Source organism: Adelges cooleyi, unplaced genomic scaffold (genome assembly GCF_023614345.1).
Source record: "Adelges cooleyi isolate 19-005CV unplaced genomic scaffold, UGA_ACOO_1.1 ACOO_flye_CR_arks_rails_tigmint_CR_PRNA_2, whole genome shotgun sequence".
Taxonomy (NCBI): domain Eukaryota; kingdom Metazoa; phylum Arthropoda; class Insecta; order Hemiptera; family Adelgidae; genus Adelges; species Adelges cooleyi.
In genome coordinates this window covers 12,808,525-12,830,019 of record NW_026095860.1, presented here as the reverse complement: position 1 = coordinate 12,830,019, position 21,495 = coordinate 12,808,525, and the positions used below count along the sequence as shown (strand labels likewise).

At 29.4% G+C, this 21,495-nt stretch overlaps 1 protein-coding gene across 4 annotated transcripts in view; it reads right to left on the bottom strand.

Annotated features, from left to right (window-relative positions):
* Positions 1-21,495, bottom strand: part of LOC126833562 (calcitonin gene-related peptide type 1 receptor-like) — a 115,015-nt gene that overhangs the window by 65,596 nt on the left and 27,924 nt on the right. For all 4 annotated transcript variants that reach the window (XM_050564981.1, XM_050564983.1, XM_050564982.1 and 1 more), the window contains exon 3: positions 6,088-6,201. In XM_050564981.1, coding sequence (XP_050420938.1) covers positions 6,088-6,201 — 114 coding nt within the window. The remainder of the gene's footprint in view (positions 1-6,087; positions 6,202-21,495) is intronic.

The window sequence follows — 21,495 nt, the reverse complement described above, 5'->3', positions numbered from 1 at the left end:
AATGTGAGTAAAAAATGTAAATGCTTTATTATTGAGTTCGTGAAAAGCGTGTCGCTAAACAGATTCCAGTATTTAATTTTACTCGGTATTCAAGTACCTCGAAAAATTACATGAGAATTTTTTTCTAAAAAGGTATCTTGATTAAATGGCTTCCTAATTTGTTTTTAGTTAGAAGTTTTCTTTACCTTTTAGCGAGCACCAATTGAAATCAAAATATGAACACTATCTTTTTTATTTATTCGAATAATAATTATCTAAATAAAAAATGTTACCGACTCTGAATAAAACTAGTACTGTATAGGGTTGTATATAAGTTTTAATAGTGATATATACGTTTTTAGCTTGTATAACTTACGAAACTGAGAAGTTGTGTGTTTTATTGTATTAATTACCTAATAATACCTTTGACTTGAGCGTATAAAAATTGATTAATTTAAAATTAATCCAACCGGAAGCGAGGAGTATTGTATTATACCTATTACCGGTAACAATAAACGACAAAAGCTCCGAAGTGAACGCATTTACTACCTCTACTGAAAACACACTGTATCAATTAAACGGATTAGACGAACGGTGAAATTGGCTGAAAGAGTTTGAGAAGTGAGTGAAGACGTAGCTGGCCTGGCTAGTGTATTATTACTAGATATAGTCGACGGGAAAAGGCAATGAAACACTGAAAATGTTGAAAATAAATGCGAAAGAGTGGTACATTTGAAACGAGGAAAGTTATAAATTGCCGAGGCGTGTATGAGTTGTGCGGTATTAGCTAAGGCAGTTAAGTATACAGGACGCCTCCTAATAAGAATTGACAAGGCGCTACAGACACCGAAGGAAAGGGAGAGGGGAGGGCGTAGAAAGCTATCCAAAGTCCAGATAGTTTATATATATATATATATACAGTGTGTAGATCTCCAAATTGGAAATAGCCAATAACAAGCGGCCGAGAAACGGCGGCAGAGATTACCTGTATATGTAATAAATGGATTCGTGTAGAACTGAAATTCGCAGTAAGTGTAGAACACTGTTTTGGATCGTTTAGACTGACGTGCGGCACTAATGGTTTTATTATGGAAAAAGGGCATTAAGCCGGCGTTAGGAATTTTAATAATGCCACGGCGAGTGCGTGTGCTTAGGTAACACCTACGCCGCGCACTAGTCGTGTCCAGAGTAGGTATATAAGGTTAATACACAATTCATTAGGCGCCGGCGATACTCATGTCTGGAGTAATGTGATTAAAAAAACTACCTATATATATATATACATATTGATTAAATTATAACGACATAAGTGGCCGTTGGCAAACAGTAATAATATAATTCGGTGGGCGGTCGTTTGAGCTGTTGACGACACACGGTTTTGGGCTAATTATACGCACATAGATTTCATACGACGTATGAAGTATGTTCAGAGATAGGCAAACAGCTGTCCTTCACACATTACACGAGTCTACTTATAACTTAACAAAAGTGCAATGGTTCACAGCTACTTTGAAAAATACCGTGAAAACATAATATTGACATGAATATGTCTTACCTTTGGCGTGGTCATTTCAAAATTTGCATCACGTCACGTCACGGAAGACGGTAGACGTGAAGAAGAGAGGGGTGGAGAAGGGAGGGAAAGGAAAATAAAGAAATATTCATGATCCAATATATTTATTTCAAGGGAAAACTAACGATTTTTATTGTAATAAGCGCGTGGGGAATTTTTCGAGGGTGGCTTTAATAAAGCATAAACACAGTAAAATGTCAAAAATACCACGATGTAAGAAAAACTTAAAAAAGTCATTTGTGTCTTGAAAATATTCCAGGAAAAGAAACGCGAGTTTCTAAGAACAGTAACACCGAAAAAGAATTCTGTAACTAGAAATATGTACAAGTATGTATATATAGTATACAATTTTACACGTTATATACTTAGAAATTGTATATATAATTTTATACACCAAAGTTGAAATCCACGCAAAAAATCCTCTAAGTAGTTCCTACGAGAAGTTTTTAAAATGTAACACTAAGTTTTTATAAGAAAAGTTAACAACAAAATTCGTAGAAAATTCTAATGATGGTACTAAAAGTAATTTGTTTAAAGAGATTATATAATTTTACTTAGAAAACAAAGTGTAAAAACCCTATTTAAAATAGTTGGACAACCGATATATTATATTAAAAAAAAAAAAAAATCCTACATTATTAACTATGAGGTTGGTTTTGAATTTAACAGAGATTCTAGAGATTGAAAACGGGTTTAAGCCAAAATTTACATTGTTTGTTATAGCTACAACAAATCGTTGATTGAAATATTTAATAGTATTATATTCTGATAGTTAGACTTTAAATTTTTCATCCAAGTAAAATTAAACTATTTTAAAGCTTTTACGTTTTTAATCACTGAGAATTTTTTTTAAAAAAATCCACACTTAAAACATTTTTTAGGAATCTTTTAAATAATTGACATAAATAAAAACCGAAACATTTTGCTACTTTTTATCTAAATTTACCACTTGATCTTCGAGCACTAAATTATTTTTTACCTTCGACTCAAATGCTTACAATATTACTAAGCTGATAAATGTTAGTTTTTTTTTCAAGCTTTTCTATCCTCGGTTATGTGGATACACATACGTGTGGATGTGATGGAGAAATTTTATAACTACATTTTATTAAATAACTTTTGCGAATTTCCAAGAATTATAGTCAACAAGATAGTATATACTTTTACCGTGTACATATAAGTGCGTTTCCGTGTAAGATAAATAATATTTACTAGTATTCGAATAGAGCACTCGACTACATCAGCCAAAATAGAAAGTACAACTATTTCTGTAAACTATAAACGAACGTTACACATTGTTCTGGCCCATCGATCAGACGACGTTACAGTTTGTACAAGTATTAGATAGAACATGTTTTTGCTAAAATACTTTTTTTTTTTTTAATATTACACACAACTCGGTTACAAGACCGTCGTTGAACGCGCCTACGTACTGACATTGCCTACATCAGGCGCCGGCCAAATGTTATACCTATTTTATATTTTAATCTATTTTTTTATTGCTTTAGTCGGTTTGAACTCACAAAAAAAAAATAATAGTTTAAAAACAGGAGTAGTCACAAGTGTAGTTTTATTTGATGTACTGTACTAAAAAAATAACCGTTATGTTTTTGATAGACAAACCCTAAGGATATGTTATCCTGTCGCAACTGTAGTAGAACTTTTGTTTTACAGTGTAATTTGTTTTATGTTACTTGTCAAAATGCATTTTATTTAATAAGCCCTGTGTATTACTTAAAGCAAAAATCGAATTTCGTGCATTTTTAACAGAGTTTATATATTTTTTTTTTGCTAAAATTTCATCCTCCAATTCTTCTTATTCATCCAAACGGGTAATTTGAAATGACTGCAAATTAATAGCATTTCTTTTTTTATGAACGACTAACTATTTTATAATATTAGTTTGGAAATAATACTTGATTATCATTTTTAAAACAACAACACATAACTTCTATATGATATCGTAGCAATTAACGCGGTATAATCATTTGTATAGTAAATTGTTTTAAAAGACACCAATTATGCAACGGCGGAGTTTTAAAAACTCAGTTTTTATTACAATATTAGTTTTTTTTTAATACCACAAATATTTTTTTATGTTTATATATTTATAATATATATACATATTATATCATATGAACCCGATTGTTAATACTTTACGATTGGAGATATTTTTTTATAATGAACACGCTTTTGCAAAAAAACACTACCTTTTTTATTTTATGCATATTTAAACGAAAAAAATGTTTTGAAATATTTCGAATCATATTACAGAAACTGTTTTTTGTTTATTCATCGCCGGAATTTCATATCCATTGAAGTATCGACCGATATTGTTTGAAGTTTCAAGTATCGGTAAACCGATTGACTCCACAAACACTATATACCTCGGGGAAAAAAAAATAATCATTACAATGACTTTTTGGCACTTAAAATGTGTCATTCAAAACTCCTGTTTATAGTCCTGAACGGTTCTTTGTGCATTATATTATATTTGTATTAAAACAATGACTTAGGTTTATATTTTTCTTTGGAAATTGTAATTTAGCGGTTATACGGTACGGAAAAAGTTTTAACAAGTTTTGAGTCTCGACTCTCCGGGGAATGTTTAACTGTAAACAAAGTTGTCCTGCAAAGATAAATTTAAAACTAAAAAAATTCAAAAGTAAATCTTCGTGGAGAGTCGTCTTGAAGTATCAATTACTGAGTATGTCACTGAAAAAACCGTTTTCTTTGTTTGTATGAAAATTATAGAAGAACAAGAATCAGAAAATGAGAAGTCCACGTTCGTTTACTTGATGATGTACCTTTACTGCATATTTTTTGTAGATAAATTTTTATGGTAGTAGGTATTATATTGTAGAAGTGTTAAACAAGAACAATGAAATAAACATTAAAAATAGAGAAATGATTTAAGAATGAATAGGTTTAAAACCACGGTATACTTAAGTTTTAAGTTCAGTAATGGCGCTATTTTTGTGTGCAGTACGACACATAGTTTTCAGAACAAATATATAAAGTGTGTAGGATTATTAAATAGATATTTTCTAAATTATCAATTCGATTAATCAGTTTTTAAGTAATAATATCGATAATAATTAAGAAATCAAAACTTCAGCTGCGCGTCGAAGATAAGTCTATTATAAAGTTAAAAAAACAATAATTTGATTTCCAACTCGGGGATTGAAAAAGGTTACATGTGCATTTTTGGTAAGTTTTTCAATCTCTAAATAAATTGTATTTAATAATTATATAAACAGAGTATAAAAGCTTGAAAGTTGTACAGAAAACATTTACACGAAAACTTTAAATTATTAAAATCTGAATTGACTTTAAATATTCTCTGCCTCTTCAAAGTATTTTTTTAAATCACCTCAAAAGTTGTAAAAAAAAACGTGGATTTTTATAATTTTCAATTCATAATAATTTTAACAATTTGCAATGGACATCATGAAATTGTGTGACCACTTATCCGAGTTAGTATATAGTGTACTAACAAGGAATGAAATAAAAATAAATAGCAAATCGTTTGTCGTTCGTTTATTAACGGCAAAATCATTGCATTACAATACTCTGTCCGTGATTGACTCCATAGGGAAAACACGGTTTGCCCTCGACTTGTACGTTATGACTAGCTGAACAGATAGTCAATAAATTCAACGGCTCCGAGCTCTGACCTTCGTTAGTGACAAAACAAAATAACTCTACTTTTTTCCAATCCGAACTAATTTTGGATAAAAAATATAATCTGTCATTTATAGAGAAAATGTTACAAAAAGCTAATAGGCCAAATGTATAATACAGAATACTACTTGGCCGCTTTAGCTAAACCGAATCTGACCTAATGGAAATAAAAATAATAGGTATGTTTGTCATAGTTTAATCGACCATTGCTAAAGCGTCAGTTGATATAATTAAATTCCTTAAAATAAATAATTTTTAAAATATCGGTTAACCACCTATCTGAACATCATACTATTAATCATTTCCATCAACATTTGTTGCCTTCTTAACAAATAGTGTACATTTTGGCTTTGTAACGTTTCCCATCTCCGATTTAAACTTTACCGTTAATCGTTCACATTACCATTGTTTGTCAAATTGTCTTCGTATGGGACACATACAGTATAATTATTTTACTCTGGTACAATAACGCCTATTTTTAAGAATATTAATCATATTTCTAACGGCGATAATGGTATGTTCATAATAGAATCAACAACAGCTCTCCTGTATATAATATTGTGTATTTAGTAAATTAATAGACCAATACACAATATGTATAGGTCTACACAATATACACAGTTTAGCCGTATTATGTCATTATGTTGATGAAAAATTAAGTGAATTATCAGTGTTTACAAAGGTTATACAAATGGCAGCAGTCTTAAAATACTGTAAATATTATATGCTAACAAATTATCCCCTCTGACTAAGGCACGAGCTTTGTGTATTATATTATGCATATATGTATGTGTGTGTGTGTCTCTATTGTTTTGTTAAATGTGTGATACTTAAAAGCCGTTTAAACTCACTGGTTGGGTCGAATCCAGAGATAAACTGAGGGCACGGCTGGTGTATGGTGACTCCGGCTTCAGTGTCGCCCCAACATAGCCATCCATCAAAGGTGCCTCGGCAGTAATTCGAACCTGTCAACATACAAAAATAACATGAGACCTTTTCATAGTAATAATATGTAAACGTCGCTAGTATCTTGGATGGGTTCACGGGCCTGTAAGTTCGCATAGAAAGTATTTTCTATGACGAAGCGATACACAGAAGGTGTTTATGTTTTTTTATTTTTTTTCGTGTTTGTGGACCCCCGATACATTTTTAACCACCGGACCAATTTCTTCATGTATAAAATATAAGAAATCATATCCAATAGGTACTTTACTACGAAGCCAAAAAGTTGAAATTATTAACCGCTTTTCCCATTTAAAAGTCGAGAAAAGCGCCTAAACTATGTACAAGTTTTTCAATTAAAAATGTTTGCGCGCTATACATTTTTGAAAAGGAAGTAGAGTTAGTTTCAAAATCAAATAGCATATTTTTTAGATATGGTGCTACTTATATTAAGTGAAAAACTGAAAAAATATCGTTAACCCGGTGTCGTTTTTGGGTTATATTAGGTAAGACTATAACTTGACGGTGAGAAGTGTGATAAATAGTTCCCCGCGTCAGCTCTCCTCAGAACTAAAATATTAAAACAATACATTTTGAACAAATAATAAAAAAAACCACACTTCTCATCTGCCTACTGTATTATGTATATTATGTGCAACTTTTATAGTTATTCAACATTTATCGTTATATTCTACACAATTATTTAAATTGCATAAGTATATACTCTTAAATTGTGTTCTTTTCAAAAATGAATTAATAAATAAACTAAGACTGGTCGCTTAGTGTAGTTACATTAACGATGTAACGAAAACGGTAGATTCAATTATATCTTGTTCGTAAATTAAAATGTAAATAATTCTTATTTTAATTACTCTGAAAACAGGTACAATGTTGTATTTTAGTGAAACAGTTTAAGCGTACGGATAATTATGTAAATGGAATTTTAATCTATACAAACAATAAATCAAACTAATGATGTTTGTTTTTTTTTACATAACGATAAAAATAACAGTAATAAATCTTAAGAAACGTTGTAGCTAATACAGTGACTTAATGACATTGTTAATTATGCAAATGTCATATAAACACAACTTCGCTCAACTTGGAGACACTTCAGTGTTGAACATTGAAAAATAGCTTTTGCGTTTATTTCACTTGCACTTAATTGCCTAACAACGTATCAGTTTTGTGAAAAGTGTGACGGAAAAAAATTGCGGGTTTACTTAAAAACAAAAAATAGTAAAATATATCAATAAAATACCTATAATTTTACACACTATATCTTTGGGAAAATTGCATACCAGAGTCTTGTTTTATCAATATTGCATTAACCGATATTTTTCTGTTGTAAGAAATGTTTACAAAAATACATCTTACAACGGGCTTTCTGGCCATATAAATCAAACAACTTAGAGTAAGGCTCAACTCAAAACCCAGACAATTTTATTGTTCAAGCTTTTTGGAACTTGATTACCAATTTTATGGCATGATACACGTTTGGTTATACGAATACTTTTACCTAATAAAATGGAAACATATTAAAAAAGTTTGCTCGTAAACATGAGACGAAACTAAAGTGGTATGCCAACCAACCAAGTTGCCATCCAAGTCTTTGACTTCTTATAATAGGACATTAGACACCGAAAGCGAAACTACTTATTGTAAGCAACATGAGTCACTTCATTAAAAGCGAAAGACTCTTAAATGTATACACCATTGAGATTTGTATTGTAATGGAAAACGATAAAGAAAACGTTTCAAATTAAAAATAAAGCAATGATAAAACTATGTTGGTTGTTTCAGGTTCTATAAATGTATAATATGTTTTTTTTAAATTTAAATCGTTTATTTAGCGTTTGTATAGAAAAAAAAACAGAAGTACTCCAATTTGTTTGATCATTTATTATGATAATATTTATTTATACACTACTTACACTTATTATATTTATAACGTTTATTTATAAATCTAAAATTAGATGAATTAAATTCAAGCGTTTTGTGTTATAATACAAAAAAGTATTAGCATAAGAGACCAAAGCAGTTAATGTGAACGTGTATAAAAACATCTAAAATACATACAATATTATGATATAGAAGAAATCTTAATAAAGTATGAAAAATATAAAGACACCTATAGGTGGTACAACTGCTATGCGCTACAATAAAATATATTGTTATCTATTAAACATCGATTAGTTACCTATAAAAGATATACTTACACAAGAAAAACCGTTCCAATGTGAACGCGTGAGATTGTTATCAAAAATGAATAAAATAATTGTTTTCAAAAATAAACAATTCATAACTGTAATATCTAACGGGGATAATTTGGGGTGTAATAATTTTGCTCTCATGGATATTTATGTATAATAAGTATAATATTTATTTTTGCTTTTTACTAAAGACAACTTCAATGTTACCGTCGCAGCCTAATACAGTGACTGGCGTCTAAACCGTAAAAACCGCAAAACAAAGAGTAATACATCAACAAAATAAAAACAGAAAAATAAAACTCTTTATTACATTTGCATTGAATTAAGCTGTTTGTTTTTTGTTTACTGGTTACAAAAATCCAAAAAGTAATACCGAAAAGTATACAAAATAATATTTTCCTTTGCACCGTACTTAAACAAAAAAAAAACAGCGTTCGAGTACATGTAAAAAAAAAACAAAAGTAAAATGAGAAAAAGCAAACATTAAGAGTATTAACATTTTGTTATTGCCAATACATTTTAAAATACTCACAAAAAACAACACATAGTTGTGTTTTATATTAGGTATTTTTTTTTTTAGTCGACCGCGTACAAAACTTTCTGAAAAAAATAGCATAAAACTCAATTCTAAAATCATTGTCGTCCCCCTGGTGTGTTGGAAAAAATAACAATCAAATACGTGAGACTTACACCTTTTTTTCTAACGCTAGAAATTCTAAGGAGAAAACAAATGTTTTGGAAAAACTCCCAGCTGAAGTTATAATATATTAATATAAAACAATTACTTTTTTAATAAAGACACATACATATTATTATTAGATACATATTATTGTTTTTTAAAGACATAATCGTTTATCTAATTTTGAGAGAATTACAATAAATTGAATTACAATAAAAAATTTACCCAAATTAAGATACATTTATTATAAACGATTGTTAGGAAAATGAGTTTTAGCTTTGATATTTGAAACAAAAAAAATTCAATTAAATTTCAAACAAAAAATAGTTTGTTGTACTTTTTCGATACTATTTACTCTGATTTTTGTTTATACGGTTATTAGTATTTTCTTAAGAACACCGAGTACACGGGTTAGATAGACGGGACGTTTTGTATACGTTGAGCCCAACCAGCTAACACTTTACATTCATATATGTATATCACATTATATATTATGTATCATATTTCTGTATGTATGTAGGTATATGGAGAAAATAAGGTCGTCAGATTCTAACCGCGTAAGCTGCAATGAATTATTCGACGAGACCGCCGGAAAGGCCAAGAGGAATCGACTAGATACCCTCGTAAATTTCCTTGGCCACGCATGATTTATTTCAACCGAACGGATTAGCAAACAATGCCCGGCTAAATCTTAATCCATTGATGGATCGTATACACCGTCTACGTGGTAGCAATTTGTTTATTTTAATGGCAACATCCGGATAAAGTCGTACAGGCAATCTCATGCCGATGGTGGTCTTTACAGGCGCTTTTCCCGCGGGTCCTTTTCCTAACGTTTTCCCACTTAGTAGGTTGCGAACGCACATGCTGCTAACAGCTGGGTTTGAATGATATTGTCTATGATGTTTATTTTTATGAAACACGCTCGTCAAGGGTGGTGAAAAAGAGGCCGACGTCAATAACATATTTGAAAATAACACCATAAAATCCGAGGCCGACGTCAATAAAATATTTGAAAATAACACCATAAAATCCGTATATTATTAAGTGTGTGAATTATTGTCTTTCATAAAATATAATAACATCATTATTAAGATTGTGTAGTGTACGCAGTATCACTTTGATCAGCTGTGAGATTAATTTTGAAAACGATTTAGGAAACAAATTGATTCTGAGACCTGATTAGGATTAAGTGGAAAGTAATTTGAGTTTTATTCCAATAAGTAGGGCCATATTTTTGCTAACGCATTAGATACGTTCAATGGGTTAGGTACATTGTTGAACGAAATTTCACCTACTCAAAAAACTCCCAATTTTTTCTATCGTTGGGAAAAGCGCGGATTACCGCAAACTACAAATACCATTAGGCCAGGAGGGTGTAGTACATTTTCATTGTATGTACAATGATTGATTAAATATTTTTTTCTCGATTATTTTTTGAAAACATTCTGAAATACTTTTACACAAAAAAAACAATTTAAAGTATGTGCTCTGAATTATTCACAAAATGCAAAATTGCTCAGTTTTTCTGTATATGTATGTATATTTTGGATAAATGTATGGAATTTTGTTAAATACAAAAGGACATTTGTAAAAAAAGTCCTATGTATATGTTTTCATAACTTTTCGGCAGAAATACAAAAAACATTTAACCGTTCGGAAATTATTTTTATTTCAAAATAAATGTTTTGGTATTTTGTGTAACATGTTTCAATAATAAATGTATTTTCCCTTATCCCTTCATTTTAAAGCGGATTTTTTTTAATTTGTTTTGTACAATTTTTTTCTATTTCATTGCAATTATTACTTATTCAATTTCCAAGACTTTTTCAACCAAAAATTTGTATAAACGATAATTTTCCATAATTTTAGCGTAAGTATGGGCAGACACATCTATCTATACAATTATAAATATTTAATCATGGCATTCGAAAGTTCGATTTCAAGTAAAATATAGCTTACAAGTATTGTGTTTGACGATTTCATACTTAAACAATAATGTTCAACTCGATTAAAATTAATTCAGTTCAATCTTGAATCTTTGATAATTATTGTTAATGGACAAGTCGAGAGAGATAAAACAAATTTCATTGGGATTTGAAGTTATTTACGAAATTGTATGGATGATTTTATTAACTGACAATTAGTTTTATTGGTGAAACTCATATTTCATTGTCCATTGAATACAATTTAACGAGGTTACTCAAATAAGTTAATTAATAAAATCGTTTTGATGCCACGTAATCGTCATATATTTTATATTTTTTAATAAAATTAAAGTTTTTATAAACAAATTACAGCTTGTTATAAAGCGACATGCGATTTAAATAGGAATACTCTTGAATAGATAAAAATGATGTCTCAGAGGAGGAGAAGACAAGCTTTTAACATGTTTTTTATATTCTATATATATATATATATATATATATATATTTTGTATTTAAACAAGCGACTATGTTATGAAAATGTCGAACAAAAAAACCTTTCACTAAAACCACTTAACTATAAGTTGCCTGCTTGAATGCCTTAGTAATATTTTATTTTTTATTTAAGATTTTATAGTTGGTTACGGCACTAGAAGCTTTTTAGACGTCTGAATGGATTGTAGATGGGAATTGTTACAGATGTCATAAATGGATAACGATGATATTTTCATTTTAAATTCATTATTTTTTAATAATAGAGTTTAATTTGCTTATTCAACGAGGAATGGTTATTATAAAATAAATAACCATATTATTAATTTAATTTCATGAAAATATACTATTTTGTTTTGCAAAAATTACAAATCAAATTTTAAAACTAAATTTATATCCTTTGTCAACAATACATTTTTTTCCCCCAAAAGCGGTTAGGTTTGGTAGGTCATGTTATAAACAAGAGAATAAATTTATAAATGACAAATATTATTATTTATTATATCCCTGTACACAATAGATAAAACAAGCGCTAAATATTAATAATAATGTTCTCGATAAAAATGTACTTGTTTCATTAATAAAATAAATTGATATATTTTTTATTTAATTTCAAATAAAATCCCATCGGGTTAAGCCAATTTAATAAAATGCAACTTCGCAATAGTGTCGCTTAATTTAAGAGCAGTTTAAAAATCGAAGAACTCCATTACTTGGGCAAATTAAATAAAGCTAGATTAAAACGCAATCAATCTCGGATCTTAGTTTTTTACATTTATCGTAAATCTAACTTGTCCGTCGGATTAGTGTTTAAAACATAAAGTCCTTTAATAAAAAAAACTCAATAACTTACAGAAAAGTCAATCGAATAATTTAATTAGCCGAAAAAGATAAAATATTTGATGTTGAAATTAGAAAACTATAACAAGAAGAATTGTACCAATTAAAAAGTTCAAACCCGTTTTCAAAACACAAAAGAAAAAAGTAGAGTGTTCAAAAATGTAGCCTTTCTATTTTCTGTGTACTATTTTCTAACATAAACAACACCCACTGCTTTTAGTTTTTCCTCTAATGTATAAATCTTTCTCTGTACACTTCTGTAACGTATTTTCTTTTCAGACAGCTTTAACACTTGTATATCGTTCAAGAGATCCCATTCTTAACTTTAAACATGGGCACGACCAGCTACCCAGCTATTAAACTTTCAACTCGTTAATTTGCGAGAGGTAAAATGTTAATTGCTGGTAAACTTTTTTACCAAATCTCTAAACTATTATTAGTTTTGTCAAAATATACTTCGTTTCTTTTGTTAAGAAAGCTAAAATACAATTTTAGCCTTTCTCTCATATCTGTCGAGTCCACATGACACAAAATTTATATATTTTGTAATATTTATAGTATTTTCTTAGCTTTCAGGTGTAGGCAAGTTGTTTTTGTTGGACATATGAGGTTTCAATGTTTATCTGTAGCAAATGTTCACTGGTAGGTTCCAGACGTCATCTCCTTCGTTCTTTCCGCCAAAAGCCAACAAAGTTAATAATTTAATTGCATTTTTGTCACAGTTAATACTTGTGGGTATTGTCAAAAAACATTAATATCAACTCAAATTAGACCAATCATGGTGATCGGCTTCTAATGGCTCTACGGTATAGTCAAAAGTGTACTACCGTAATACAGCTAGACTATATTAAGCACAACCGACTTCTATTTTATATATTCCTCATCTATCTTTAATGCTGTTCATTCATTCTGCACCCGTCACCACAAACAAGCCAAGTGCGACTTCTTCAGTCCTACTTTGTGTCGGTCATAACTTGTTTGCATGTCTTTCTGTTATGTTACTTCCACAATAAATAATCGAAAACATGTTGTAATTACAGTAGTGTTGGCTTAATTATAGAAGCGAGCGAATAATAGTAATATAAACAATTTGGTCGATCCCATAAAATAGAGTACCTATATATTTATATTAATCAAGTCATACTTAACACAGCACGCTCTTCTAAAAACTCGAAATAAATTACAAAACAGTGTGCAATGCGTTTCTTTTAATCCTTTTCTTGGACATGTCTAATGCTCCGCCGTTCGTCAAGTTAATGTTTACAGTGAAAAATCGTATTTCATAGACCCGCACTATGATTATTTTTTGTCCAATGGCGATACAAGAGTTTTATTAATGATCAAAACTGCATGACACTCTAGTACAAAAATTTTGCTACTATACAAACATGATACTAAATCCACATAAAACATCTCCAAGACAAGATAATATTGAAACATTAATCATCATGAATCTGTCGTGTTAAAATTAATTACAAAAAAATAAAAAAGCAAGTATTTCTAAGTACCTTACCTATATTTTACTTTCCACGGTAAATATAATGAAATCAATATAAATTGTCCATATTATAAATTAACCAAAAAAAAAAAAAATTGGGGATAATATAAGTATAATTTTCCAATTTCAAAATCACTTGTGATGATGTATTCCAGTGATTCGAGAAGTGTCTGTCTGGCACTGACAAGTCATTAAATTAAAAGCATAATGCAAATACAAAAATAAAAGATCCTATTTGCCTAGAGATTCGGCTCAGACGACTTGATACGATAAGAAAGAAAAAGAAAAGCATATAAAAAAAAATCATTTAACGTTGTACAAAGATTATTATCAGCGATTCGTGTACATCAAAGAGAACTTCCTGTGTGCTGTAATGTGCTGCTGGAAAATGAACATTAACTGATGTACTTATAGTATAAGTAATAGTAATAACTATTGTATTATGCGACATTTATTATCAATAAATAACCAAAATGAAATATTTGCATACCATAAAATGCGCTTCTTTTCAGTTAAACTAATTCACTGGCAGGTAAATGGATAGTGCATGTTAAGTGTCAGATAATGAAAATGACTCTTTGTGTAAAACATCTGATGGTTACCTTTTATTGACATTTTAGTTGTTATTTTTTGTATTAAAAGTGTGAGTAGTGTATGTTACAGTATATGTTTAATAGTCAATGCGTTTTAACTAGATAGAAGACCATAAAAAATAATTTCTCAAGTCGGAATAGTAATATGCTCATGTTTCCACCAAAACCGTTAATGCCGTTTTTATAATGCTTATAGTTTAACGAGCACACTCTTAAAATAAAATAATTTAATTTATGGTTCATACCTATGACAGAAGTTAAGTGCGACATGAACCATAATAATTCAGCAGGAGGTTTTTGTTTATTTATAATTTAACTGTATTATTTTTTACACTTTAAAACATTACCATATTTTATAATTACTTTTATCATTGAATTACGAATGACATGTGAATATTTATCTGTATTAGTTAATTGCTCTTTTTAGAACATTTTAATTTTTGTTTTGTGAGTTGCTTACAATTTTGGAGATGACTTCAGGGTTAGATCTAGGTAATTGAGAAAATCTAACGCTATATTCAACGAAAAATGTTATAAAACGCATTTATATTTTGTTAAAAATAAAGGCAATATTTTGTTGTACAATGCATTAAGTTGAGCATAACATATAGAACGTTACCAAATATGTGATTTTTATTAGATGTACCAAATTGATTTATTTATTTTAGTATTTAAGTATTTACCTGTTTTATTTATTTATTTTTTTAATTTAAATTTAACTATATTATTAATATTACTGTTATTGGCATTTTTTTAAAATCGGACACGACAAGAAGAAGAAGTTGAGCATAAACTATATAACAATATTCAAATACATTAACATCAATATTTGGTCAGTTTTTTGTAAAAAAAAAAACCAAAAAAATTTTGATACATATTAATTAACTCTTTACCACACGCAATAGTGTATTTTGTACAACAAACTTTTATCTAACTTATTCTTAGCTTCGATGCAATATTTTTTTACTAAACGAATTTTAACAATAAAATTTAAAAAAATCAAGTTATTTTATTTGTCAATAATTAATCAATACAGCTAACTGTATACCACAGCACATTGTTTTTTGTGTAAACTACACCTCGCATCAAACTTATATACAATTTATTAACCTAGAAAATATTTTATAAAGTACATTTAAAATTTACAAGTAAATAAACATTTCAGATAAAAAATTAAAAAGATATTTAATTAATATTGTATTTTGATAAAAAAAACTATAGCACAAGAACTGACACTTCTAAATTGAGTTTAACAAAATTAATGAAACCTTAGGAATCTACAATAATTTTTATTACTGTTGCTTTAAACTATGTAATTTGCTTAATGTAGTTCAAAATATAACAGGTAACATTTTTTATTGGTACAAAAATAATGTAACATAAAAATGTTTTTGTTTTAAACTGAAATGGGTAGAACCTAACCTAACCTAACCGTATACAGGAACAGAGATAACACTAAAACTGTGAACATTTAACGTGATGACGGTTGTGAGAGAGAGAAAAATCAATGTTTATATTATTCTGAAAGCGTATCCGTTTATATTACCACGAGTTATATGGAACTGAGAAATTGTTAAGCATTATGTTATTATTGAAAATTGATGAGAACATCACGAACGGGACCCTTGCCACTTAAACTAACCCTGCGGGAGACTTTTCTTTTACAGGAGCAATAAAGTTTTTTTTGCTCGAACAAGTCGAGGAAATGTGGGTTTTAAAACAGGATTTCCTTAAAATGTACTTTATGATATTGTACACGTACAAGGGATTTCGGTACATTTGTGTTTGCTGATCTTTTATAGTATAACGACGAGACCCCAGAAGAAATTTTGTAGTCTGGTTTGTTCGATTGAATTTTCAAAATACAATCCACTCAAAGCGTCGTGGACATTTATTTATCTCATTCAACTCATCGGTTCTTCAGACAGCGTTACTTAAAATACAGATAAACCAATTTTCGGTAAATTGTTAGAACTTAAGAAACCTTCTTTCTTGGAAGAGGCAGCGTTAGCATTTAAGAAGGCGTTACAGCAATTTGTTTTGGTACGGTAAAACCTGTCTTGGAAGATGCACTTTTCTGGAAAACTGAGCAGGCTAGGCGGTTATATTTAACCATGAAAAAACATTTGTTTGTTAAATATTACCGGAAAAAATTCCAAGTAAATATGTAGTACACTAATGGTGTTTAAGTGTGTTCATAGATAAATACACTCTTTACTTTTTTATTGACCAAATAAAATATGTTAGGTCCAAGTAATAAAATATTTTTATTAAATGCCACACAGCGCCCGCAGTTAGCAAAACCGCTGAAAAAGCAATGATGCTTATATACCTACAACTTTGATAAATTGGGTTATCTAAACAAAAATATATAGATTACATATTTCTTTGTAGATCATGTAACTCTTTAAACAATATTTGTTTGACAGCCACTTTTAGAGCTTAAAAAAAATACACTCCAAGTATCCAGTACAATCAAGTAGGTTATTAGATATTATTGTCATCGGTAATGATCGAATATGATAAAAAAAACAGTATAATATTTTATTTAAAAACTTTATTAAATGTTTATAAAAAAACATACGTTTGGGATCTTTAGAAGTTTGAAAAAAGTATAATAGTAAAATTTCGATGGGGCTTTGGCTTTTTCAACTAGGTGTATTAAACTGATTTTTTGATTAATTTTTTATGTGAACTGAAAAATATCATAAACAAGAACAATGCATAGTGGGTCGGTATATATATATATATATATCTATATGGTTTTGAGTTAACTGCTGATTTTGACCCTAAACCGATTTAGCCGTTCGTACGTGAGCTGCCTTTGAAATTATGAAATCCTTCCATTTCCATTGTGTTGTATTACGGTCTATTGGTCTATACACAGTTTAATCATTTGCCAGAAAAATAATAATTGCTGTCTCAGTGTTTTCTTTTTGACTACCTTTATGTGATCATTTTAAAATATCATAAAAATTACATGACTGTATAAATTGTACTAAACACTATATTGTATGTTACTTAATAATATATAGACCCCGTTACCTAAAAGACAACAGAGAAAAAATGGCTTGAAAAAATTAGGTTGAACAGCAAATCAAAAGTAAATTAATAGGTAATAATAAGTTAATTTCACATAGACTATTAAACTCATTAACGGGCACATTACTCCCTAAATAGTAAGAAGAGCAATAAAATCTACCCGAGGCATATAAATAGTTATTAAGACAACCTTTGATAATTAATGATAATATAAAAGGTGGTAAACTTACGTCGAACACCGGGTTTATCATGGTTGTGGGAAATTGTTATTTTAAATTAACTAAACTGTGTTTTTTATTGTATTCAATCAAAACTACCCAATCTTATACGAGTATATGTCTAAATTGAAAATATAACGTTGCATCCCTTGGAGGTTTCCTCGAAATCACAATAAAGGAAATGTTTTTCTGCTCCAAAACACACACCGCTCAAATCCTCGACAAAATGGCATAAAAACTATTATAACGTACACAGGCTATCGCATTCCATTAAAAGGAGCAAAAGAAATAAAACTAGAATTCTTTTAGAGTAAGTAATATTATTTGTTAAATAAAAGCAAATTAAACATGTATGTATGCGTACGATACACATGATTATTATTAATTACTATTCTCGAGAGTTTAAAAGTTAAATTCCAAAATAACAATTAGCTATTAAAAAAAATGTTGAACTGAGATCCAGCACTTTGGTAATATCATATACAGCCCAATTGTGTATTTAATTAAAAAAATGTTTGCGTTACTAGACTGTTTAGAATTTACAGATCATCAGTATAATATTTTTCACTTCTGATTAAGCATACTTCGGATTTACAGGTAAATGAAAATTTCAGCTAACAAATAAACAGAAATAAAATGTTTTGATGTTCAAATATGATATCAAACATAGTTTTACAAACTCATGATTTAGTATATTTTTTAGTAGTTTGTATTGTTATAGATTTAAAATTGTGGAGTATAAGTTTTAAATTGAAGTAGACGTTTTTTTAACTCTCTTGATACTTCTTAAATGTCTCCTATACCGAATCGGATTTTGTCGCCTATTAGTGCTGTAATATATCAAGATAAGTAGGTAAGTACTAGTATTATGGTTTACAGAGTAACAATTTCTTTTCACCAGATCCACTTTACTTGGTTTTATTTGTATTTACTGGATTGTCTGATTACTGTTTATTCCTTAAAGTCCAGTTTTTTTTATAGCTTTAAACCGATTTGTTATATTTTGTGGTTATGTTTTTAATAAATCCTTTTTGTAACGCTAATACGATTTGCCTTGTGCTTTAGAGTGAAATTTGTTAGCATTAAGAGTTGGATACATATATTTGTTTGTATCTTCTACGGTATAGGAGCACATATTGGACAACCCATGCGGTTGACTAGAAAAGGAGAGAATGGGAGATGACCGTGTAAAAAATATTGTAGATTACCGCGGATTTATCGCACAACGAACGATGTGCCTTTTTTTATTTTTCAACAAATATTATTACGTTTTTGAAATATGATATAAGGTGTTAACAAGTAAGTCACGTTTCTCCTCGGTAAATTGGACGGAAATCATTGGGAAAAACGCAGCTTTAAAATAACCATTTCTGCAGTTGTCGATAGTTTTTCTTATGGTGGTTTGAATTTTGATTGCTCTAACCAGATGCTCGTGGAATTCCCGTCTTCGACTGTTTTTATTTCCGTTCGATTTAGCAACAAATCCCTTCAAAATATAGCTTTGTTCAATCGTTAGTCTGCTTACACATTTTTCTAAACCCACGCAATATAATATATTATTATCCCGAAATGCGTTCGTGTTAAGGTCACTTAACGAACAAAAGCCATGCGTAGGCATACACTTGCCTCAAGTCGAAATCAAAACGCGTTATTTCCAAATCCTGGCAACGTTGCACCAGAGATAATACATGTTAAGTTCGACTAGAAAACAGCTATGTAAAAGAATTTATGTTTTAACTCAATTATTTACTCGCAGTAACCCAGTTGGTATAAGTTAAAAGTTTTAGACTAAACGATTTTGTCTGTTGACATAATAATTGAACTTTTGTATTAATTAAATATATATTATATACAAATAAGGGAAATATAACAAGCTACGTTATCAACGTAAATTTGGTGCTTAATATTCTTTAAATAAAAGTTAAACAACAAATTATAGCCAGTATACAATCGTCGGTTAGCATTTACTGCCAACAGCTTTTATAAACACTGAGTGTTCCATTTTAACACGCTACAACATGTCTTGTCTGCTACATTGTCTGAACTGTGACATGTATGACGTAAACAAATATGTGGTGATCGGATTTTGGTAATTGTTATTACCGGCTTATATCAGTAGACTATATTATTGCAATGCTAGAACCTATATGCGATAACTACAATGTAATGTGCATCCATACAATGGTCAACTACTATATGTTTATTACAAATGCCAAAAAAAATAATATTATATGCACTAGACGAGATAATATGTTATTGTACTCGTGGACAATGTTGATGTTTATTTAGAAAATGTACCGTTCATCGACTGGGATCGATTCTGGGATGAATATTTTAAGACCAACCGCTAAGTCTATATTCATGAGGGTTATATATTGTATATTTGCGGTTTAGCCGATGCCACCAAAATGACTTTTGCAATAAGCCTGTAATGTCAACGATCACCTGAATGCATCCGTAATGTGTTGTGCATAATTTTATAGTTGACATAATGTGCTACAGCCAATTCGTATTATCTCGGTTGTGACATATCGTCATGTCGAGCTCTTTAACAGTTTACTATTATATTTAAGTCCGTTATAATCGTCGGCGTAGGTATATTATGTTGGGCAACAAAACTAAACACAACGAATTTTATTAGAACCAATGGTCAAAAGGCCGTCGCACTGTGTTCTTAAGTCTAAAGTAACATAAAGTTTTTACATTTTGTTTTTTACTGTATAGACTCAAGCTTGATTAACCATCAGTCTTATAATCAGATCCTGAATCTTAAAATCACTCTTAAAAAATAAAAATAATGAAAAGATTTTTAACAATTCGTACTATTCTTGAACAATATCCGATTTAAGTTTGATTAATCGGATTAATTTGACTATTAAAAAATATATATTATAACTTGTCGTTTTTTTAAATTGAAAAATTAATACATTTTTGGGGTTTTTTCTCATTTTCATACGGATTGCTGATTTCGAATTTGATATCAGTTTTCAACTTTACCCGACTGACCACAGACACAGACCACGTTTGTTTATCTTTATTTCTTTAAAATTATCAACGACATATGTTTGAAAGTCAATCATTTAAAGCAGAAACGAGATAGAATTGATTTGTTTTACACAATGACAATAATTATTTGTACTGTCACTTGTCTGTATACATATTACAATAATAATAGTTTAGTTAAATTTTTCTTTTTTTTAATAAAAAAGTAACTTTTTACTCTCCGGAAAAGAATATTTAGCCACAGGCAAGAAACAACTAATTTGTTTAAAAAGTTTTGAAAGTATGATTAATATTTAGAAAGAAAACAGAAAACTTAATTCGCCACAAATTAGATTAAACGTAATATTTTGTTAAAACAAACTTTAGTGTATAATTGTCAACGGACTTTTTCTTAAGCGCGAGTAAAGTCTAAAAAAATGTATTGTAATATTCTAAAAATATATAACCTTTTTTATAGATCAGCTAATTTTTAAAGCGTATAAAAATAGAAGTACAATATACATTGGTATGTTCAAGTTGTTTGTTGCACCATACACAAGTTATTAACAACTTGTGACAGTTAGTCATAATTATTGAGCTGAGTTGTTCGAGGGATAAAGGAAAACTCCTTTAATATTTACGGTCACTTGTAAGGTTAGGTTAAGTTAGGTCAAGTTAGGTGTAGTGGTTAATATGCTAACCCAAAATAAATCTCCCTAATAAACTTATATATATAAACCATATACAGTTTCAAATATACAGAGTTTGTACGGGGAAAGGCAAGGGTTTCAACTAGAGAACTCGGTTGCTATTAATTCAAATACAATTTTATTAT